At 37.4% G+C, this 24,516-nt stretch overlaps 1 protein-coding gene across 14 annotated transcripts in view; it reads right to left on the bottom strand.

Annotated features, from left to right (window-relative positions):
• Positions 1 to 24,516, bottom strand: part of ERC1 (ELKS/RAB6-interacting/CAST family member 1) — a 515,798-nt gene that overhangs the window by 66,448 nt on the left and 424,834 nt on the right. For 9 of the 14 annotated variants that reach the window (XM_074403327.1, XM_074403335.1, XM_010345058.3 and 6 more), the window contains one exon: positions 12,994 to 13,092. In XM_074403327.1, the coding sequence (XP_074259428.1) occupies positions 12,994 to 13,092 (99 nt within the window). Of the gene's footprint in view, positions 1 to 10,519; positions 10,587 to 12,993; positions 13,093 to 24,516 lie in introns of all 14 variants that reach the window. The other 5 variants (XM_074403331.1, XM_010345062.3, XM_074403334.1 and 2 more) reach the window with 1 other exon arrangement.

The following is a 24,516-nucleotide window of genomic DNA, read 5'->3' as shown; positions in this document are numbered from 1 at the left end:
CCCCTTGCTCATTCCCGGGCATAGGCCAAGCTAACTATGGGAGGAATTTAGTTCATAGTTTAACTTTGAAGCAAAGGATGATAACAGTCCCTCCACAAGCTGACTCCCTCTGGGGACTGAAGGCATCTTTGAAAGACGAATGAAAGGCCACAAGGTTAGGATTATGGAAAAAGACTGAATTCTGCTAAGATGTGAGTGTAGTTAAATGATAATCAGCCATTGTTCCCTAGCTTACTTTTCTGTAATTGCTTACTTCTCAAGAGTCATGTAGCTGGAGGTTATAAAATTTGTAACGTCCCCAACTGCTCCTATAGATAATATAACTGTTATAAAACCTAAGATTGGTCTTTAAGATATTTGTCAGACTTCTGCATTCTGGTAACCAACTGACTCCACTCGAACCTGTTACTCATACCAAGGAACTGACTCAACTGGTCCTCATCTAGAAACTGACTTAGTGTATGAAGATAGTTTTTGACAACTCTATGATCTCAACCCCAGCCAAGCAGCAGTACTCATTCCCTAGCCCTCTGCCTGCCAAATTATCCTGGAAAACCCTAGCCTCTGAAATCTTGGGGAGGTGGATTTGAGATCTATCTCTTGTCCTCTGATCAGCTGCCTTGAGATAATTAAACTCTTTCTCTACTGCAATGCTGCTGTCTCAGTGTATTGGCTTTTCTGTGCAGTGGGTGAGAAGAACCCACAGCTACATAAGAGAAACAAGTTCTAGTGTTCTATAGCACTATAAGATGACTATAATTAACAACTAGAAGAATGGATTTTAAATGTTCCCAACACAAAGAAATGATAAATGTCTGAGGTGACAGATATGCGAATTACCTGATTTGAGCATTACACATTATACACATTTATCAAAATAGATGTCAATTAAAAAAATCATAATAAAATATTTAAATACAACAATAATATGCTTTACAATTTAAAAAAAACCCCACAATCTCCCTCCCACCAAAAAACAAAACCTAAAACAAAAAAACCCAACCAAACAAACCAAAACACTGGGCTTGGAAAAGTAAACCAATAAATGCATACCCTTGCCCTCCACACACTGTTCTTCTTACAAAGAAATACACTCATTTTGTAAAGAGGTCCAGATAACTCTCCTGTAGGGTTTTGCTTAAAAATTTAACCTCGCAAAACAAAACAAAAATGTTAAAAAAAAAAAATCATTTAATTGATGTTGGAAAATTATTTAAAAGTTAGTACCTGGTTCAGAGTATTTTCTAATAAGTATTTTTTCTAAGAGATTTCAGAGTATTTTCTAAAAGTTGGTCACCAAATTTGTATCTTTGTTGAATGAAAAGTGCTTCAATTTATTAAAAAGTTCAGTTTGCAGCTGTTAAGTTGCCTAAATATTCAGTCTTTGCAAAAGGTATAGGTGTGTAACTTTGTTAAAGGAAATGCTGAATGTGAACATATTTTAAAATAATAAATTTTGCAAATGCTTCTTGTAAAGACTTCTAAGCAGTTCAAGTCAAGAACAAACAGTGCAATACTTTATTATGCTAATAAAGCAACTAGTTAAATAAACAAATAGTCCGGTTCTCAAGCAGAGAGCAAAAGCCTAAAATAAAAGTCTCAATGACAGTTCTTTTCCATTTCAAAACCTTGAAATATTTACCTGGGAAAGAGAAAGATGCCCCTTTCTCTTCATCAAGAAAAATTTTCCAAATAATATTCAGTGCATATTTCGAATACATTTTTTTTTTTTTTTTGGCCAGAAAATCACCATTACTTATTTTTTAATTAGGAAAGTTTTAAAACTGTAGTAAAAGACACGTAACATAAAAGTCACCGTCTTAACCACTTGAAGCTCACAGTTTAGGAGTGCCAAGTACATTCCCATTGTTGTGCAGCCATTCTCCAGAACTTTTTCATCTTGCAAAACTAAAACACTATAGTCATTAAACAACAATTCCTCATTTCCTCCATTACTTTGGTTTTTCACAAGGTTTTATATTTTGAATGAAATGATGACAAACATGGCTTCCATTATGATATAAAACATTAAGGGAAAAATAAATGTAAATGTAGAAATTTATTTTATTGTCAGCTTTTTTTTTCTTCTCAAGAATGAGACCTGAGAGATGGTTTACTAGATAGAATAAAGGATGTGAGTTCCAGCTTTAAAAAGAACACATTCCTGGAGGCTTCTTATACTACATTGTATTGATATTTGAAGCAAGAAAGGTATGTCATATCAACATAAAGTAATGTATCCAGGATTTATAATTTTAAAGGAAAAGGACATTTGTAGTATACTAATCCTAAAATGCATTATTAGAAAGATTAAGGTAAACACTTAGGAGAATAGTTATAAATTAGTCTAATATACATACATTGCTACCATGGGGTCCCTTTCTACTCAGCTAGATTTTAAAGGGAGTTTATCGATAGTCTTCATTATTTATAATTGGATATTCTCATTGGAGTATTCTTATGGGAGAGGAGATTTTCTTTTCTCATCCATTGCTAGGTTAATGCGGGAGAACCCTATGACAGAGATTAGAAAGACATATTTATTTACTGTAAATTTTACGTAACATGGGAGCCTTCAGAAATGAAGACCTCAGTCGGGTACCTGTGGCTCAGGCCTGTAATCACAGAACTTTGAGAGGCTGAAGTGGGAGGATTGCTTGAACCCAGAAGTTTGAGACCAGTCTAGGCAACATAGTGAGACTATGCTTCTACAAAAAACACAAAAATTAGCAGGGCATGGTGGTGCATGCCTATAGTCCCTGCAATGTAGGAGTCAAAGGCAAGACAGTCCCTTGGCCCATGAGTCTGAAGCTACAGTAAGCTATGATTATGCCACCACATTCCAGTCTAAGCGACAGAGAGAGACCCGGTCTCTAAAAAAAGAAAAAAAAAAAAAAAGAAAGACAAGAAAGAAAGAAATGACTTCAAAAAAGAAGAATATCTGTGTATTTTTATACTAAGTTAGATGAAGAGTAGACAGTCATGGAGAAATGGATTTGAGGACAAAAGGGTATAATCTAATGGTAATAAACTGGGGGAAATTTAGCAAGGCCTGTTTGTTGTTCTTTGTGTTCCTCTGTCTTCAGAGATAAGGACATTCTTTTCCTCCAGCTATAGGGTGGGTACCTCTGCAATGAAGGTTTTATGACTTACTTTAGAGGCAGGTCAGAAAATTCTTTTATAGCTTGCTTCAGGAGAGAAGGGTGAGGGGAAGGTCAGAGAGACCTTCCTGCTTCTGTTGTTTTATCCAGTGCCAAGGTCCCAAATTCTGGGTTAGCATGTTCTGAATCCCACCATTTACTCTCCTTTCTCTTGTAATAGGTATGAACACAAAAGCATAATAACCTCTTTAAAAAATGCTTCTAGCTGTGTTTTCTTATCAGAGGTAGGTCAAATTGTGGTATAATTAGACATATCTGGCTTCAAGTCTGGCCTCTACTATTTACTGGGTATGTGAACTTGGATAGGTTAGCTAACTTCTCCATGGTTCAGTTTCCTCGGCAGTAAAATAATGAAAATGGTTATCTATCTCCTAGGATTGTTACACTGGTTTCAATGAAAACATGCTTACAATGTGCTTATAAACTTACAACTCATTGTTTGGCACTTAGTAGGTGCTTTTAAATGGTAACTATTAGCATCACTCATCATTTAGTCTTTATTTCCCAATGTCTTTGCCAAAAATAACTCTTTTCCAAACTCTTTTTTTTTGTTGTTTTTTTGAAAAGGAGTCTTCCTCTGTTGCCTAGGCTGCAGTACAGTGACATGATCTTGGCTCACTGCAACGTTCGCCTCATGGGTTCAAGCGATTCTCCTGCCTCAGCCTTCTGTGTAGCTGGGATTACAAGCACGCACCACCACGCCTGGCTAATTTTTGTATTTTTAGTAGAGATGAGATTTTGCCATGTTGGCCAGGCTGCTCTTGAACTCCTGACTGCCTGCCTGGGCCTCCCAAAGTGCTGGGATTACAGGCATGAGCCACTGCGCCTGGCTTCCAAAATCTTTTGATTTGACACAGGTTCAAGCTGCTTGGAATGGGAGCGGGGGCAGTTTATGTGTTTCGGTATATGCTCATGAGAAGGATAGTGGCTTAGAAAAGATGGGGGCCCACAGAAGGAACGTGCTGACTACGGTATGCAAAAAGGGCTGGTGGAAAGCTTGGCTTTTAATAGCAGAAGGCAGAATTCTGAGATAGCTAATGAGAATCCAGGACAGAAGGATGAAGTGTAAAGGGAGTAAACCCTCTGGAAAATGGTGAAAAGCAGAAATGAGGATTTTAAATTTCTTTGTGGAGAGGAGAGTCAAATAGAAAACTGAAAAGCAGAAAGCAGACAGTGTACCAGGGTCAAACAATAAACTAGTTAAAGACATTTCTGAGCATATAGAGAAAACACTATTAAACTGGAGTTCAGGTGGTATAAGAATAGTTTTACTCCAGAATTGAAAAGTAAGAAACTCTTATTCAATCCTCACATTAAAAGAGAGCCAAGAGGAAGAAAGAGAAAGTGAGGAAGGGAGGGGAAAGAGAAAAGTGGGAAGGGTATTAATGCTGTAAGTGGTCAGCTTGTGCCTTCAGGTTAAAGCCAGTTAATAGCTAACATTAACTGAGTAACTACTGATAGTCTTCATTATTTGATATGCAAAAGCACTGTTTTAAGGGCTTTAAATTACTTCATTTAATCATCAAATAGCCCTCTGAGCCAGGTACGTTATTATCCTGATTTTACAAATAAAGAAAGTGAGGTACGCAGAAGTTTGAAACCAAGTAGTCTGGTTCCAAAGCCACCTTCTGACTAGGACCTGAAAGCAACAGAACTAGATAAAGGGGCAATCAACTTAGAAGACAGTGATTCAGACAATGTCCAAAGGAAGCTGATTACTATGTTAATCTTCTGTAAAGTTCAATATATAACTATTCTTGTGAACTCCTCACATTTGTAATTATTCTATTTGAATTATGGGTGTCCAATATTAAAACAAAAGCGTGGGTGGGGGATAACCATGGAATGAAAGGACAGACACCCACTCTTTCAGAGGTTCCAACCTAAGAATGAGAATATGATGCGTAGGGGCTGGTGAGGAAACTAACTTCAAGGAGAGAATACGATGTATAGAGGCTACTTCCAGCCCCTACATATCATATTCTCATTCTTAGGTTGGAACCTCCTTGAAGTTAGTTCCTATCTAAAATACTTTTCCTGTTTCATCTTTCCAAACAACTCAACCTTCAAGACCCACTTTTTCTTCCTTCTATGGTTCCAAATTCCTCACTAGATTCCTGGTTAGTCACATTTATAAAACATATCAGTGAAGTCAGAAATTGCTTAGTTTCCTTTCAGTGAGGGACTGTCTTGGGTTACCTACAGACATTCCTTACCAGCAAAGCCCATTTTGTTATTTTCCCAGTTAGGAATGTAATTCAATTCAACATGCTTCTACAGAGTGTCTACTATGTCCAAGGAACTAGACTGGAAAATAGAAGACTCTTCTTTTTGGTATGGTGTAATGGAAAGAGCAGGGGGTCTGGAGTCTGTCTCGGGTTTAAATGTCTGCCACTTGTTAGCTGTGTAATCTTGGAAAATTATTTAACATCTATGAGCTCTATATGAGATAAGATATATGAAAGTGCTGGGCCCATAGTAAATGCTTATTAAATGTTCATTTTCTCCCTCCAAATTCTCTGCAGCTAGATCCTTGTGCTTCTTGAATTCTACTGGCTTTTCTAAGTATTCCAGGAGAGAAACTTCTTGCTACAATCTCTGATCCACTTCTGAAAATAGAGGATCAAATTTCTTCCTTGTCTGTCATATCAAAAGTCAGTCCTGATATTCGTCCAAATTGATTTTTGGACCATTTTCTCCATACCAAGAAAATAGTGCAATTCACTGCATCATTTAATTCTGCAAGATAATTTAACACCTCCCTTCTACAGATGTACTCTCTACAGATTTAAGACTTCCATTGTTGCACTATTGCGGTGAGAAAATTATAGGATGTTTCAAACTGTTAAGGACTTTGACAACTCCACTAAGACAGACAAAAAGGAAATGCGGAAAGAGAAAGAGACACTTGTTTTACAACACTTGTCTTAAAAGACTGTGTTAATATTTACATCATTCTAATGTAAATACTAATGAGACAAGGAAAGTCTCATAACATACTGGTCCAAATCCTGTTGTGGGATGCTACAGTGCTGATCTAATAGGCATGCCATTTCCAGATTTTAGCAAGTGGCATGTTCTTGTACCAAGACCAAATTCTAAGCCCCTTGGTAGGTACATCCTTTACTGGAGGGACCTGGCACCAGTTTACACAAATGCTCCACAGGATAAAGTCCAGAAAGACCACATGCTGCTCTTCTTGATGGCTATAAACTCATAGGTTACTAAAAAGAAAGTTTCTACCCAAAGGATTTTCAGTTGTAAATGAAAAAGATTTCAGAATTACATTCACCTCCATTTTATTAGCATAAAATTTTAGAAGGCAGGACTTCATTATGATTTTCTTTAAATTCTCAACATTTCTCTAAAATTCTTTTGTTTCTATTCATCTTTCTTATTTTCCCTTTCTAAACTTCCCTTTCTTGTAACAGCAGTGCTGATATTAAAGCTAACAACCAATTTTTATGCTCCTGGTTTCAATGTAAACTTTACTCTTACTTTTCTGGATTTTTGTGAATTCAGTAGTTAACTAAACACACACACATACACACACAAACACACACACATACACATATATATTTACTGAGGATCTACTATATCCTGGGCATTGTTAATGTAAGGTCTGACTGCGCCATGAACGGCATGGTAATCTCTGTGATCTGCAGATATACCCCAGATGAGTTCCTGTAAGAAATGATCAACCCCTGCTGCACAGAACTAACCTGAGACATTCTTCTATTGTTTCTTATTCTGGCCTCAATTGACAAGGCTACCAGACTTTGTAACCAACCTTGGCCAACCTCCTGACTCCATGCCCTACAACCCCTCCCAGCGTGCAAACTTACAATCCCCTGATGCGAATCCAACTGATGCCTAATGAAGCAAGGTAGAACAGTTTCATCCTGAAGCCATCTCCTCCCAACCCCTGTTGTGGGAAAATTGTCTTCTACAAAACCGGTTCCTGGTACCAAAAAGGTTGGGGACTGCTGGTTTAAGCCATCCAGTCTATGATATTTTCAATAGCAGCCTGAGCTGACTGAGATAGTCATACAAGACTTCATGCTATTAGACTCAATGCCATTTAAACAAATTACAATACAGACATATTTATTCAAGTGATTTACTGAATAGTTATATAACCATTATCAGATCATGCTCAAATTCTACTTAGTTACTGAACTTAAAACACCTAACATGAATGTCTGGGCAGAAGAACACGTGTGAGAGAGAACCAATTTCTTTTTTCTTTCTTTTGAGACAAAGTCTCACTCTGTCACCTAGGCTGGAGTGCAGTGGCATGATCTCAGCTCACTGCACCCTCTGCCTTCCAGGTTCAAGTGGTTCTTGTGCCTCAGCCTTCCAAGTAACTGGGACTACAGGTGCCTACCACCATACACAGCTAATTTTTGTATTTTTAGTAGAGATGGGGTTTTGTCATGCTGGCCAGGCTGGTCTCAAACTCCTGTCTTCAAGTGATCTGCCTGTCTCAGCCTCCCAAAGTGCTGGGATTATAGGTATGAAGGAACTGTCATTTTTTCTGAGTAGAGGCAGTCCTTGCTTCAGTCTGTGTGTCTTAGGAGGGCTCTTGACAGTTAATTCTTTCAAAGAAGATTTCACTGACTAAATGTCATTAAATAGGGAATTTCTTTCTAAAACTCAAGGTGTTTCCCCAAGGGAGAAAATTCCTTAACACATAGGAGATCAAACGTGTGGTGATGAAAGAGAGCTATCACCATCAATATGTCTTCACTATTTCTTCTACTGTCAGCTACTAGTTATTCCTTCCAGACCACAGAAATGCCTGGGACCTTAAGTCACAACTTTGAATCTTTGCTTTGCATTCTGACCTATAAAATGAGGGCACTGGATTAGATGATGATATTAATAACAACAGTAACTAACATTTATTGAAAACTTACTATTTCCTGGGGGTGGATCTAAGTTAATGATGACAACAGCAGCAATAGAAATAATAACAGCACGCAGTAACAGCATGTACAGCACTATTCAAAACATTCTACTGATATCAACTTATTAATCTATCCAACAATCCTATGAAGTAGGCATTATCAAGCCCCCTTTTTAGATAAAGGAACTGGGGTTCAGAGAGTTTAAATTACTTTCCCAAGGATACAGGGCAGGTGGAGAGGTCTAGATTCAAAGCTGTGGAGTCTGGCTCTAGAGTCCATGTGTCTTACAATTCATCTACTCCCCACAATGACTTCCATCCTAACGATGAAGAATTGAAGTACAGCGTGATTACATACCTTGTCCAAATCAGAAGCTAGTACATGGTGGTGTTAGAATTTGAACATAGACATCCTGCTCCAAAGCCTACACTCTTAAGCATTATGCTTTACCACCACTCCTGAAATGGTCTAACCTCAGAATCCTTTCCAGCTCAGAACATCTATGATTCTCTTCTCATCTATGGATTATATCAAGTAAGGCTCATACTTGATCAATATGTACTGGTGTCCTAGAAAATGTTTCAGATGCAAAACATATGTTCTTAAGTTTGATAAGGTAGATCATCAATTTCAAAGTTTGAATTTTTAAAGACAATCTATTTTCTGTAAAATTAGTAAGGAAACAGGAGAAGGAAAGTGGATAGCCAGTCAAAACTTCTGCAGTGTTTTAGGAATCACTTATACATTTCTTTAGGTAAAATCTCTGTGATATAATGAGGTTTACAGCACATTTTATAAAGTTGGGAACACCATATCATAGAAATCCTAGCTATGGCTGGCTAATTGCAAATGCATGGTATTAAACCAATGAAAGTTAATGTATTAGTGCAGTATGCTCAATAGTGAGATAATTGGAATAAGTTAAGAGTTATTCTATTTTGGTAGAGAAAGGAAAATGAAGATTTCAGGAACAAGTTTATGTGCTGATTTGTTTACTTTTTAGTCTCCTGGTGAGGTTACCTATGAGCCTGTTTCCCAGAATACTAACAGCCTTCCTCTGATTCGCCAGAAAAAGGATTTGTATCAAAAATATAATTGTGTCCACGTATGTGGTGCTTCTAGCTGTGGGAAGCTAAGAAGCTCCTATGTTCTGCCAAAATAGACAAGGTAGAAGCATGCTCATTTCTAAGAGACCACTAAACTACATCCAGCTACTGCATGGCCTCACATGGTTGATGATGACAAATACCTACCCTTGTAGAGTGCAGATAAATTAGCACACTGATTGCTCTCAGCGTTAGCTTTCTCTGACGTGCAGCATTCTAACCTGAAGAGCTTTCTGGTTGATCCTGTGCATTTCACCGTCATTCATGCCCTCAGGATAAAGCCACCTGGAAAGCTTCCCACCTCACAGTCCAGGGCCCCTTTCCACAACTTACCTCTCCATCCTTCTTGGTTGTGTTTGACAATTAAGAGGTCTACACATGTCCTCATCATTTTAAGCAGTTTAACACCAAGACAAAGACATTTCAGGGAGAACTGACTCCAACAGAGTGAGATCACTGATAAGCATGGGCAGTGAATCCAGGGAGTGCAAGGCCACCAATATGTGTGAACTTATTAATCATGATTATCACTTTTTCTAAGAAAAGTATTTCCTTAGTCAAGCCTCAAGGGCATCAGATCAAGGGGAGATACTGCCACAGCTGGACTACACTTTCCAGCCAATTGGCCTGAAAAGGAGAATCTAGACAGTGTCCTGGCAACTGCTGAACACAGCCGCAATCCATGAAAAGGGAGGGAAAAGAATTTTTAGAATGACTTCTAAAAAAAGTCTCCTTGTACTTTGCTCCTCCCTTTTTTTAGGGGTAGTTTGAGGGTAATGTCAAAGCCCTAGGGGATGTGTCCTAGGTGCTGACTGTGGAGCTCATTGTTCTATAGATAGAAACAAAAGGAGGTTTTAATTCATGGTACAGTTTTTTTTTTTTTTTTAACACCATGCATTTATAGTTAATCATCATAACAAGTATACCTCAAACTTGGGCCAATGGCAAGAGTATTGAATCAATTTTCTATTGCCAGTTTCATATAAGTTACTATAAACCTTGCCAGGACACTGTAAAATCACCCAAGAAAGGATAATTTATTAATAAAATCACAACTGGAGAAATTTAGTTACATGTCCTAGAAGTTCTCCCAAAAATGTATAGAAAGAAATTACAGAAGTGACTATTAAAACACAGAGATAAAAAAAAAAGCCACAAAATCCAAACCCCACTATGTCAGAAGCACAGCAATACACACAAGAATCATGTGAAAATGAAAAAACAGAAAGCACACCAGGGATTTCACGAATTACAGAGAAATGAGATGTGAGAGTTACCGTGTAGAAAGAAAAATGAAAACAAACAAAAACCATTTCTATAGTTAAGGAAAGCTGTTTCTCACCGTTCTGAACAAAATGGCTGAACTAAGAGCCTCTGATTGGCTATGCCCATATACCCTCCTCCTCATCCTACAGGGAGAGAGATGACAAGGGGGCAACGCCCCAGAGCAGCATGGAATGAAAAAGAGGTGGTTAGTATTTAAAACAAAGACATAAGCATAATGTAGCAGAAGAGAATTTCTTGACTCTCTTATACAGATTGTAATTCCCTAAACTATCAAAATTAGTAGTTACTGTTGGTCCTCTGTATCTGCGGGTTCCACATCTGTGGATTCAACCAACCGAGGATAAAATATATATTATGTATATATGTATAAATAAAAACCAATAAAAAATAACAATGCAATGATAAAAATAAACTAATTTTAAAAAATACAGTGTTAACAGACCAGACGCCATGGCTCAAGCCTGTAATTCCAGCACTTTGGGAGGCTGAGGCAGGTGGAGCCCAAGGTCAGAAGTTTGAGACCAGCCTGGCCAACATGGTGAAACCCTATCTCTGCTAAAAATACAAATATTAGCTGGGCATGGTGGTACGTGCCTGTAGTCCCAGCTACTTGGGAGGCTGAGGCAGGAAAATCGCTTGAACCCAGAGGTGGAGGATGCAGTGAGCTGAGATCATGCCACTGCACCCCAGCCTGGGCGACAGAGTGAGACTCTGTCTCAAAAAAAAAAAAAAAAAAAGTCTAGCAACTATTTACATAGTATTTACACTGTATTGTAAGTAATCTAGAGATGATTTAAAGTATATGGGAGGGGCCAGGTGTGGTGGCTCACGCCTGTAATCCCAGCATTTTGGGAGGCCAAGGCAGGCAGGAGGTCAGGAGTTCCAGACTAGCCTGGCTAACATGGTGAAACCCCAACTTTACTTAAATACAACAATTAGCCAGGCTTGGTGACAGGCGCCTGTAATCCCAGCTACTCAGGGGGCTGAGGCAAGAGAATCGCTTGAACTCAGAGGTGGAGGTTGCAGTGAGCTGAGATCACGTCACTGCACTCCAGCCTGGGCAACAGAGCAAGACTCTGTCTCAAAAACAAAACAAAACAAAACAAAATCAACTATATGGGAGGATGTATATAGCTTATTTGCAAATACTATGCCATTTTATATAAGGGGATTGAGCAACCATAGATTTAGGTATTTGTGAGTGGGTTTGTCCTGAAACCAATCTCCTGAGGATACTGAGGAACAACTGTAGTTTGTCATTATACTTCTATTCTTCCTACTTTCCAAGATGCCATTTCTATCTCAGGGCTAGATCTGGGCAAAATTATCAAGTTGGAGGTTTTTCTTTATGTTTAGCTTTTCCTTCAACCTTTCTGTTTGCCTCTTCCTACTCCAGGCATCCAGTCCTTTCTATTATCAAAAAACTGTTTTCATGAGGAATCTAATGTGCATCTTATATACATTGGCATAAATTCAATTCCACGTATCAGGAAGCAGGCAGAAAAAGTAAAGTGATCTCTTGGCAGGGAAGGACTGCTGACGCCAGGCAGACAGCTCTCCATTTTGCCCACATTAAACACTGATACTGTTTTCCTTCTAAAATAGAAAACTTGCCTCAACTGGCTTAGTAAATGTCATCATAATAGGACTATACCTTCTGAATCTTAGAAACAACAGCAATTTGAATACCATTGCTGCTTTCATTGCACTATTTCTGCTGCTTCTGCTAAGACAATGCCATAGCTGTTATTTAGTGGAGATGTTTAGCAGGAGTTTTCCTCAATGCTTTAGTCATATGGAGGTAATTACTTGACTGTTTTTTTTCCTTAGCTATATATTTTAAGGCTGGGTGTGATGGAGATGTTAAAATTTGATTTTTGGCAATGGGATATGAGGTAATCTGTTCACCACTCTCTCCCATCCATCATTTTCAAGATTTTGGGAGAGTTCCCTTCTTCCAAGAAACTAGAATTGAATATGGTTCCCTTCAGATTCATCAATGTCTCTTTTGCATTGATGAGAAGTTGAAGGCAACAATTTTCCTTGAGCATGACATGCTGGGGGGATCCGCCAGGACAGGGAGTGAAGAACTGTTTCAACCTTCACTTTCAATAGGTAATGAACACAGAGTTTATACTTTACAATTAAACAGAAATAACCTCTAAATTAAGCTGTGCCTCACTCAGCTTGCAAGGAAAGGGTCTTGTTTTTCTAATAAGGCACTATTTCCTTAAAAAGGAAATCAAGACAGTTAAAAATTAGTATGTATCTCTGAGCTTATTTTTTTCTCAACCCAATTCAAGGATTCTTTATTGTTCAAGTCTTACAAATATCTGCTCTTAAAATATTCAGAATCACTAACTTTCTATAAAGAAATTGAATTTTTTTAAAGAATAGTTTTCAGAACTGAATTAGCTATTTATTTTTCTTCTTCTAACTTGTATTTCAGAATTTGCAACATGCTAGTACAAAACATGTCAAAATTTAAGTTTATGGGTTTTAAAATAAAACATTCCAGAGCCATCTTACCTGGTCCGGGGAGGGCTTGTGATTTGTTTGATTGGAATGGGAGGATTTGAAGTGGTCATCCTCATAGTTGTCGGCCATTAGCTTCATTCGATTTTGTGTCTAGGAAGAAATTATTCATAAGGTTAAATTTAAGTTTTTATGACACACTGTAATGAATATTTTAAGGATTTCGTAAGAAAGGATAAAACTAATCCTGTCTGCAGTAAAATAAACTACATGTAGGTTTTCCGAGGATACTGAAAAGAGTTTAGGCACCACTATGGGGTGAATTGTGCCCCCCAATATTCATATATAGAAGCCCTAAACCCCAATGTCACCATACCCAGAGACAGGGTCTTCAGGAGGTAATTAAGGTTAAATGAGCTCATAAGGGTGGGGTCTTAATCTGATAGGACTGAGCTTTGGAAGAAGAGGAAGAGAAAAACAGAGGAATTTCTCTTCATTTCTCTGCCATTTGAAGATCCAGTAATTAGGCAGCCTCTGCAAGCCAGGAAGAGCCTTTGTTAGGAACTGAATCAAACAGTACCTTGATCTTGGACTTTCCAGCCTGCAAACTATGAGAAAATAAATTTGTTTGATTAAGCTACCCAGTTTACAGTATTTTATTATGGCAGCTTGAGCTACGACTGGCATTTAAAGTGATACAGAAATTTTTGGGGAAGAGGCCAGGCACAGGGTCTATGCCTATAATCCCAGCTACTTGGGTGGCTGAGGCAGAAGAATCGCTTGAACCCAGGAGGCAGGGGTTGCAGTGAGCCAAGATCACGCCATTGCACTCCAGCCTGGGCGACAGTGCAAGACTCTGTCTCAAAAACAAAAAAGAATTTTTGGGGGAAGAGGCATTATCCCCAAATCAAGTACTTCATGATTTTTTTTTTTTTTCCCCCAAAGAGACAAGGTCTCACTATGTTGCTCAGGCTTGTCTCAAGCTCCTGACCTCAAGTGATCCTATGGCCTCAGCTTCCCAAGCAGCTGGGACTATGGGGAGAAGCCACCAGGCTCAACTGATTTTAAAATTTTCTTTTGTACAGATAGGGTCTCACTAAAAAAAAAATCAATTGAAAAACTATTATAATTTACTACAGAGTTCAGTGAGGTGATCAGACAGAAGCTGTACACACACACACACACACACACACACACACGCACACACACGCACATACATATGTAATCCAATAGCTTTTCTTTATGTCATCAATAAACAATTTGGGTTTTAAAAACAAGTAAAAAGTTCTGAAATCCTTCTCCTGAACCCTAAGCCAGAAGAGGGCTATAATTCCATTGTCTTTTCTCCATCTTTACCAAAAAAGAAGACTGGATTGGTGATTCTGTGTGAGTGGTTAATTTAGTCCTTGAACAAATGAACAATATATTGAACACTTTAGAGAATTAACTCTGCAGAGTAAGCAACTTAGAAAACGCAGGGTACATGATGCATAAAATCAAACAGCAATATGTTATACCAATAAAATATTGTTAAAACTTGAACTTATAAAGCATTACAAATAAACTTGCTAATAACGGATGATTTTAAAATGCTCACTATAGATAATTTGGGTTTTCTGTGTTGTTATATTTTAGAGAGAGTCTCATTCTGTCACCCAGGCTGGAGGGCAGTGACACAATCACAGTTCACTGCAAACTCAAACTCCTAGGCTCAAGTGATCCTCCCAACTCAGCCTGAGTAGCTGGGACTACAGGTATGTACACCACATCCAGTTGATTAAAAAATTTTCTTTTGCAGAGACAGGGTCTCTATGTTGTTTAGGCTGGTCTTGAACTCCTGGCACTATAGATACTTTAAAAAATAAAGTACAAACAAAAAAGAGGAAAAAAAGAAAAACCATCTATAATTCCTCTATCAGTGATTATCACTCTTAGTATTTAGGTGTATCCAGTCTTCTTCCTGTGAACATGAAAAGTGCCATGCTCTTCTGATTTAGTCTATTTCTTCTCTATTTCAGCTACACTGTGATATTTTAAAAATTACTATATCTTATAGCATATTTTCATACCTGGTGGAATACGTCCACCAATTCTTTATTTGATTGGTTATTTTTAACACGTTTTCTTTTCTAGATAAATGAAAAATAATTTGTCTAGTTCCATAAAAAAATTTACAGAGATACATAATGGTGTCTGAGCAAGGGCTTTAAAAGAGCCAAATTGCCTGAGTTTATATTCTATCTCTGCCTCTCACCAGCTGACTTTAGGCAAGCTACTTAAATGCTGTGAGCCTCAGTTTCCTCACCTTTAAAATGGGGATAACAATGGTATCTCTTATATAAGACTGCTGTGAGGATTAACCTGTTGAATTAATACAAGGAAAGCACTTAGAAGGTGCTTGGCATAAAGCTGACACCCAATACATGTTAGATATCATCATTATCATGACCATTTTTTCATGTCATTAAATAGTATTATAAAATCCTATTTTTAAAAAATTACGTGTGTGTGTGTGTGTGTGTGTGTGTGTGTGTATGTGTGTGTGTGTATTTATTTTTTGGTTTTAGAAAGTGTATTTTCTTCTACAAACCGTAGAAATGGGGTCTCACTATGTTGCCTAGGCTGGTCTTGAACTGCTGACCTCAAGTGATCCTCTTGTCTTGGCCTCTCAAAGTGTTGGGATTACAGGCATGAGCCACTATGATCAGCCTAAAATCTACTTTTAACTGGCTGCACAGTACTTAGCTGAATGGATATCCTTTTTTTAAATTTTATTTTGGAGACAGAGTCTAGTTCTGTCGTTCAGGACCGTGGTGGTACGATCTCAACTCACTGCTACCTCTACCTCTTGGGTTCAAGCGATTTTTCTGCCTCAGCCTCCTGAGTAGCTGGGATTACAGAGGCCTGCCACCACACTCAGCTAGTTTTTGTATTTTTAGTAGAGACAGGCCACCATGTTGGCCAAGCTGGTTTTGAACTCCTGACCTCAGGTAATCCATCCGCTCTGGCCTCCCAAAGTGCTGGGATTACAGGTGTGAGCAATTGTGCCCAGCCCTCTGAATAAATATTTAATGAGTACCATATTGTTGGAGATTTGGGTTCTTTACATTTTCACCTCATGATGGAAGCACATTTTAAAGTCAACTTCTCCCTCTAGTATATAACAATAGGAAAAAAAATACCTATTAATAAACTATCTGTGAATCAAATTTCTCTTTTCTGGGATGACCCCCAGTGATCTTTGCTATGTCTGAATGTTTCTGTTCCTCTCAAATTCTTTTTTTTTTTTTCTTTTTTGAGGTGGAGTCTCGTTCTCTTGCCCAGGCTGGAATGCAGTGGCACCATCTCTTATCACTGCAACCTGCGCCTCCCTGGCTAAGCAATTCTCCTGATTCAGCCTCCCAAATAGCTAGGATTAGAGGTGCATGCCACCATACTGGCTATTTTTTTTGTATTTTTAGTAGAGACAGGGTTTTGCTACGTTGGCCAGGCTGGTCTCGAACTCCTGACCTCAAATGATTTGCTCACCTCAGCCTCTCAAAGTACTGGGATTACAGGCATGAGCCACTGCGCCTGGCTCCCCCCAAGTTTATGTGTTGAAACTTAACCCTCGATTTGGTGGTATTATGAAATGGGGCCTCTGGAAGATGATTAGATCAGAGGGTGGAACCCTCGTGAATGAGATTAGTACTCTTATAAAAAAGGCCTGAGGTATCATGCAATATACCGAGGTAATAAACCTGCATATGTATCTCCTGAATCAAAAATAAAAGTTGAAAATAAAAAGAAAATAATGAGGAACAAGGTTCTACTGCTGAAGTTTGTATGATTTGGGAGATATAAATATCTAGTTGTATCACTGGTAGGAGACTGAAATCCTAGAGGATAGTGTCTTACTCAAAAGAGAAAATAAGAAAACAATTTGTTTTTTTCCTTCTGTTTTTGCTTTCCCAGCACACTTTGCTTGTGAGACCAACTATAGATTTTTCACATAGAACTGTTATCTTCATTATCAAATTAATGGCAAATAACACACTTTTTTTTGTTTGCAAACAGTAGTTGCTCAAAGGATAATTGCAAATGAATGAATAAATAAATGAATGAGTAAATAAACGTTTCCATTATACTTGGAAAACAAAATGGCCCAAAGGAGCCTGTTTGCCCTTCTGTAGTGTGAAGATGTAGCAAAACAGCACTATCTATGAAGCCAAGAGCAAGCCCTCAGCAGACACCGAATCTGCTGCTGCCTTGATCTTGCACTTCTAGCCTCCAAAATGGTGAGCAATAAACTTCTATTGTTTTAAAATTACTCAGTCTAAGCTATTTTATTACAGCAGTCTGAATGGACTAAGACAATCATGAAAAGATGTAGGCTAATTTTTCTTATGGCATGTGGTATTTCATGACAAAGTCTACTGCAAAGCAGCTCTCAGGAAAAAAGGAAAATAGAGGCAAAGAAAGAGGCATATGCAGAAAGTGAGCAAAACATCTGTATCATGTCATTCATTCAGTTAGGAAACCTTTCTATGTTGACTTTAATAGGAATGTGGGTGAAAGTATAGTTGGCTATTTATTTTCTTAGAACATGAGACAATCCTTATTATCTGACATCTCGCATAAGTTTAAAAACTTAAAAAGAAATCCTAATGAAGTACACAAAAATCCATTTTCAAGGCAGAATGCATTTAAAGTACTTCTTAGGAATGAGTATGTATGCTTGCCTGAAGAAACTGATCCAAGTGGATTTATCTGTCCAAAGATTACTAAGATTAGTAGATTATAAGATTATAAGACCAAAGATTACATATTTGATCCACGTCAGGGAATGAAAAAAATAACTATAAGAACTTACTTCTCCATTTCCAAAAGACATGAAGATGATCAAAGTTTAGCGTTCCTTGGTCTAGTATGAGGAAACTTGGTGTGAAGTCTGTTCCCTGCGTAGTTACGATGCTGAGCACTAAGTATCTGACAGCTCACAGAGCATTAGATGTTACACAGATCATATAAATGACTCTGTGCTCTTAAGGGGCTCTCATAGTATGCTCTTCTCAAGATAAGACCAAAAAGCAAAAGGAGTAATTCCTTCATGTTTTACTGACATGAAAGATATTTTATATCCAGAAGTTTTTCCTCTTGACCATGCCAAGTGTATGTGCAGATAGATGAAATCCTCTGGTCCCAATGACATAAAGAATAAGATTGCCTGAAGGAAGGAAGGAAGGGGGAAGAAAAAGGAAGAAGGGAAGAAGGAAGAAACTTGCTGAAATAGACTTCTTTAACTATCAATGCATATCTGTGTATCCAGGTATACATACTCTCCCAGAGGAAAAAGTGAGTGGTTTACTCTGTGAATCTTTTCTTCTAAGACAAAAACGTCTATGTCCCAAATGTTAAAACAAGTTGTTACAGAAACTATATTCACAAAATAATACATAAGATCAGAAACAGGCTAGGTTTCTGGTTATCCAAACCTAGCTATTAAAAGAGAAAGTTTAAATTTTAATCAGATTTATGTTTTAGTATCATAAAAAATCTGAGAGTTCAGTTGCAGGTTCTGTTTACCAGACTAAAAGCAGACTAATTAATTCTATAGTAGTAGAAATCTGAAGGGACATCAGATAAAGTCATTGTTAAAATTATTATAATATCTGGTCTTTTCTTCTTGAACAATCTGTCCCACTATATATTTCACATCTAATTAAGTCATTAAATCCTGTCTTGCGCATCTTCTCCAAGAATCAGCTTTTAGTTTCACTAAAGTTCTCTGATTCCTCCCCTCCTCTCCCCTCTCCCCCCTCTCTGTCTCTCAACACAGTCTCGCTCTGTTGCCCAGGCTGGAGTGCAGTGGCATGAACTTGGCTTACCACAACCTTTGCCTTCCACGTTCAAGTGATGCCCGGCTAACTTTTGTATTTTTGCTAGAGACGGGGTTTGACTGTGTTCACCAGGCTGGTCTCAAACTCCTGACCTTAAGTGATCCACTCACCTCAGTCTCCCAAAGTGCTGGGATTACAGGCGCGAACCACTGTGCCCAGCTGCTAGTTTTCTACTTAATTTGTTTTTATTTTCTTTCTTCCTTTTGTGTGTGTGTGTGTGTGTGTGTGTGTGTAAGTGAAGGGGGTTACACAGATGTTTTTTTAATTTCTTGATTTGGATGCTTAGCTCATTAATTTCCTTTTAAAATTTTTTTGAAACAGCGTCTCTTTCTGTTGCCCAGGCTGGAGTGCAGTGGTGTAATCTCGGCTCACTACAACCTCTGGGTTCAAGTGATTCTCCTGCGTCAGCCTCCTCAGTAACTAAGATTACAGGTACCTGCCACCACGTCCAGCTAACTTTTGTATTTTTAGTAGAGACAGGATTTTATCATTTTGGACAGGTTGGTCTTGAACTCTTTACCTCAATTGATCCACCCACTTTGGCCTCCCAAAGTGCTGTGATTACAGCATGAGCCATTGTGCCCAGCCTTTTAATTTTCTATTTAATGTATGTGTTTAAGAGTATAAATTTTTCTCTAAAAACTGCTTTAGTAGCATCTCACAAATGTTGATGTATAGTATTTTCCGTGTTCTAAATATTTTGCAATTTCCTTATATTCTAATTTGCAAAATTTGTAATTTCCAATTTTTAAAATGTATACTTTCCTATTCTGCAATATTGGTCCTTCTGAATTTTGTCTATGGTCTTTCTCAAAACTCCTATTAGATGAATGTACGTTCTCAGTCTGTTTTCCATGTTTACTAACCTCTCTTTGATATTTTCAATTTTGTTTTATCTTTCTGCACTGCATTTTGGATAATTTCTGCAGTGTTATCTTCAAGTTTATTCATTCTCTTTTCATATACATTTACTGGCCACTAAGTTTTAAACTGAATAACTGGATTTATTATTTGGTAAATCTACATGTACTTTTAAAAATAGTCTTTTTCCTACGCCCCTCCCCAAAAAAAGTCACTTTCCAAGCCAATGTTTACTAAATACTTAGTATGTGCCATGCATTATTCTAACAGCCTTGGGTAATTTAATCCTCATAACAACATGAAGTTGGTACAATTTTCATGTCAATCATGAAAAACTGAGGTACAGAGGGCCTAAATAACTTTGTGACATTCTTATGATGAATAAGTCACAGGGCTAGAGCTGTAATACAGTCTAGCTTAAGAGCCTGTTCCCCTTTTAAAACTAAAACAATTATATTTTATATTGAGAATTTCCAAACATACACAAGAGGAAAGAATAGGAAAAAAGCCTAGACATCTATGTCTTCCTTCAGAAATGATTCTATTGCTCTACTTGTTTCCTTTATCCTCCTTTCCCTTTATTTGCTGCAGTATTTCTTCTACTGCTACCACTACTATTACTATTTGTACTGCTTCTATTACTACTTCTTCAATTTTTTACAGAACTGTAAATTCACATGGCATTTTAAAAAATAATACAAGGCTGGGCGCGGTGGCTCAAGCCTGTAATCCCAGCACTTTGGGAGGCCGAGGCGGGTGCTTCACGAGGTCAAGAGATGGTGACCATCTTGGTCAATATGATGAAACCCCGTCTCTATTAAAAATACAAAAAATTAGCTGGGCATGGTGGCACGTGCCTGTAATCCCAGCTATTCAGGAGGCTGAGGCAGGAGAATTGCCTGAACCCAGGAGGCGGAGGTTGCGGTGAGCCGAGATCGCGCCATTGCACTCCAGCCTGGGTAACAAGAGCGAAACTCCGTCTCAAAAACAATAATAATAATAATAATGATAATACAAAAACAGCCAAAACAATATTGAATGAGAAGAAGAAGTTAGGAAGACTCATACTTCCTGATTTCAGAGCCTACTGTAAAGTAGGTTTACCTACAGCGTGTTATCGGCATAAAGATGAACAAAGAAATCAATGAAACAAAATTGAGAGTCCAGAAACAAATCATAATTTTTTTTATGGTCAACTGATTTCCAACTAAGGTACTAAGACAATCTAATGGAGAAACAATACTCTTTTTATCCAACGGTGTGGGACAAATAGAAATCCACATGCAAAGAAAATGATGGCAAACCCATTATGTCTCAGAACATATAAAAGAATGAACTCAAAATGGGCCAAAATCTAAATGTAAGAGCTGAAACTATACAACTCTTAGAACAAAACAGAAGAGTAAATTTTTGCCCTGGGATAGGCAATAATTTCTTAGATAAGGTACTCAAAGAGCAAAAGTGGCAAAAGAAAAAAAAATAAATTGGAACACATCAAAATTTATAAAATTTTATGCTCCAAACAATATCAAAAAGAAAGTGAAAAGGGAATGACAGGATAGAACATGTTTATAAATCATATATATACGATAAAGGACTTTTGTCTAGAACTCTTACAACTCAATAAAAATGCAAACACCCCAATTAAAAATGAGCAAAGGATTTGAATTTTTTCAGTCAAGAAAGAAGATTTACAAATAGGCAGTAAGCACAAGAAAAGATGTGCAACATCATTAGGGAAATATATATCAAAGCCACAGTTATCTACAGGAACAATGGAGAAGCAATAAAATATAAAACAAAACAAAACCCCACAATGAGATACCACATCACCAGGATGGCTATTAAAAAAAAGACAATAACAAGTGTTGGTGAGAATGTGTAGGGATGCTCATATACTGTTGGTGGGGTTATAGAGTGGTACAGCCTCTCTGCAAAACATATATATATATATATATATATATATATATATATATATTTTTTTTTTTTTTTTTTTTGAGATGGAGTCTCACTCCATAGCCCAGGCTGGAGTGCAGTGGTGTGTTCTCAGCTCACTGCAACCTCCACCTCCCGGGTCCCTGTTCAAGCAATTTTCCTACCTCAGTCTCCCAAGTAGCTGGGATTACAGGCACAAGCCACCATGCCCAACTAGTTTTTGTATTTTTAGTAGAGATGGGGTTTCACCATGTTGGCCAGTCTGGTCTTGAACTCCTGACCTTGTGATCCGCCTGCCTTGGTCTCCTGAAGTGCTGGGATTACAGGCACAGTGGCTCACGTCTATAAATACATATTTTTAAAATGTATTTTAAAATTTAATGTATTTCAGAGGGAAAATTACTGGTTAACAGTAATGTTTTAAATTCACATTTAGGATTCACAGATCTCAATCTTGAAGACTGGGTTTTTACTAAACTACTTTGATTTTTTTTTTTAAAGATGAGGTTTCACCATGTTGGCCAGGATGGTCTCAATCTCCTGACCTCGTGATCTGCCTGCCTCGGCCTCCCAAAGTGCTGGGATTACAGGCATGAGCCACTGCGCCCGGCCAACTACTTTGATTATATACTTTATATTTTTTTCTCTTATGCTGAAAAATTTTAGTTCGTAACAATAACATAATTACTTATTTGTTTTATCTATTAATATAATGCTTTAAAAATACCAAAAGCAATACGGTTACTATCAATATGCCTTCAGGATAAACTCTAAAATTTATTTCGGCTAGGTATGGTGGCTCATGTCTACAATCCCAGCACTTTGGGAGGCTGAGGAAAGATCATTTGAGCTCAGGAATTTGAGACCAGCCTGGGCAACATGGTGAAACCCCATCTCTACAAAAAATACAAAAATTAGCCAGACACAGTGGCATATGCCTGCAGTCCCAGCTACTTGAGAGGCTGAGGTGGGAGGATGGATTGAGCCTGGGAGGTTGAGGCTGCAGTGAGTGGCAATCATGTCACCGCACTACAGCCAGGGTGAGAGTGAGACTATTAAAAAAAATTACTTGCATTTTGTCCTACTTGGAGTTTATCCTACTAAGGATGTACAGTGAAAAATCAGTATTATAAAGTTAGCTGAAATAATTATTTGTGCAATGTGAATAAGTTAACAATTAATATATGATTAGATTCATTTGTTTTTAAATTTCAAGGATTGCTTTTTTCCTTCTTTCTGATCTTCATTTTTTATTATGTAACACATTCAATTAATTCTAAAGTCAATATAATCAGGTCCAATCACAGAAGGCTTGCTTCCACCCCTGTCTTCCTCTATCCTGTTCCCTCCTTTTTATAGGTAATTTTTTTGGGTAAATTTTTGATTTATCCTTCAGTTGTTTATTCTTGCAATTATAAGCAATCATATACTCATATAATTGTACATGTTACCCCTTTTCTTATATAAAAAGTAATATGTTAAACACATTATTCTGCATATTGCTTTTTTATTTAACAGTATATTGTGGGAATCACTCCATAATCTTTATCATTCCTTTCTACAGCTGCACAGTATTTCACTCTGTTGGATATACTACAGTTGACAACAAATACTGCCCTGTGTGACAACTGGGTTATTTTGAATCTATTGCTATTACAAATATTATAGCACTGAATTACCCTGTGTATATGTTACTATGTATATTTGAAGATGTGTCTGTGAGACCAACTCCTAGAAGTAAAGCTTCTGGGTCAGAAAGTCAAGGCATAGACAAACAGTTTTGCTACATATTGCCAAATTAGTGGTTCTATCAACTCAGTACCTATGAAAATTGCCAGCACAGATAAGATCCTTAATATATGTGTTTGTTGAATTCAAGAATCAATTTTCCATAATTGGTACAAAATGATGATAGGTTTGTAGCTCCCAACTTTCCTATCATTAAGGACCATATTATTTTTTTTCAGCAATGAGCTTAACATTTTGAATGCTTTTTCTATAAAACGTCCTTTATTAAATAATTCATTTTCCTCTCTGTATTAATAAAAAATAGATATATCATTACCAATCAGAATTTAAAACCCAGTGTTACCACAATGAGTTATCTCAGTTAAAAGCAAAGAAAACAGACATTTTAATTGTACAGTTTTTCCCCAGATAAAAAGACAATTTCTGTTCCTCACACTAGTTTGAAAAAAAAACAACTATAGAATCCAGGGACTCCAGTTTACAAGTATTTATAAAGTTTTCTCCTTCATTTTCTTATACACAAATAGATTTAATATGAAAAGAAAAACTTTTGATTATGCATATTGAGTTCTTTACTTTAGGACTCAGTGAATTTTTTTAAAAAAAGACTCCATGTAGTTTTTCTTCTTATCTCAGGGTATTCTTGGACACATCACCATTTATGGCATTAAGCTCACAAGATATCTGTTCTTTCAACATATTCTGTATTTCCCATGAAAACTACTTTTTCACCCTCTTTTGGTAGAAGCAAAGAAAAAAACAATTTTTTTGGTCTGTCTGCTCATGCTTAAGAAACTGTTCTCTTCCATCTCATCATGACCATTTTCGTAATCCTTAGAAACTCTTGTATGGGATTCCTGGCTTCTATAACACAGACACATAACCTAGCTGGGTGGACTAAGAGCTTATAGTTTTCCCTTAGCTGAAGATATTCCTTCTTAGCTGCCAGAATGAGTATGTCCATCTTAATGGTTAATTCTAATTACCATATATATTTAGCACCTTCTCAGATGCTGTGCAGACTTTAACTTCGAACTCTGGAGAGGAGCAGCCTATGTTTTCTGTCTTCAAACATATACTAACACAAGGACAAAGACATATTCAACATTTTAAAACTAAAAAAAAAAAAAATTACAAATTTCTATTCCACTCC

The sequence above is a fragment of the Saimiri boliviensis genome, chromosome 7 (genome assembly GCF_048565385.1).
Source record: "Saimiri boliviensis isolate mSaiBol1 chromosome 7, mSaiBol1.pri, whole genome shotgun sequence".
NCBI classification, from domain to species: Eukaryota; Metazoa; Chordata; class Mammalia; order Primates; family Cebidae; genus Saimiri; species Saimiri boliviensis.
The sequence above is the reverse complement of the archived record's forward strand: the minus strand, read 5'-3'. Positions and strand labels throughout refer to the sequence as shown.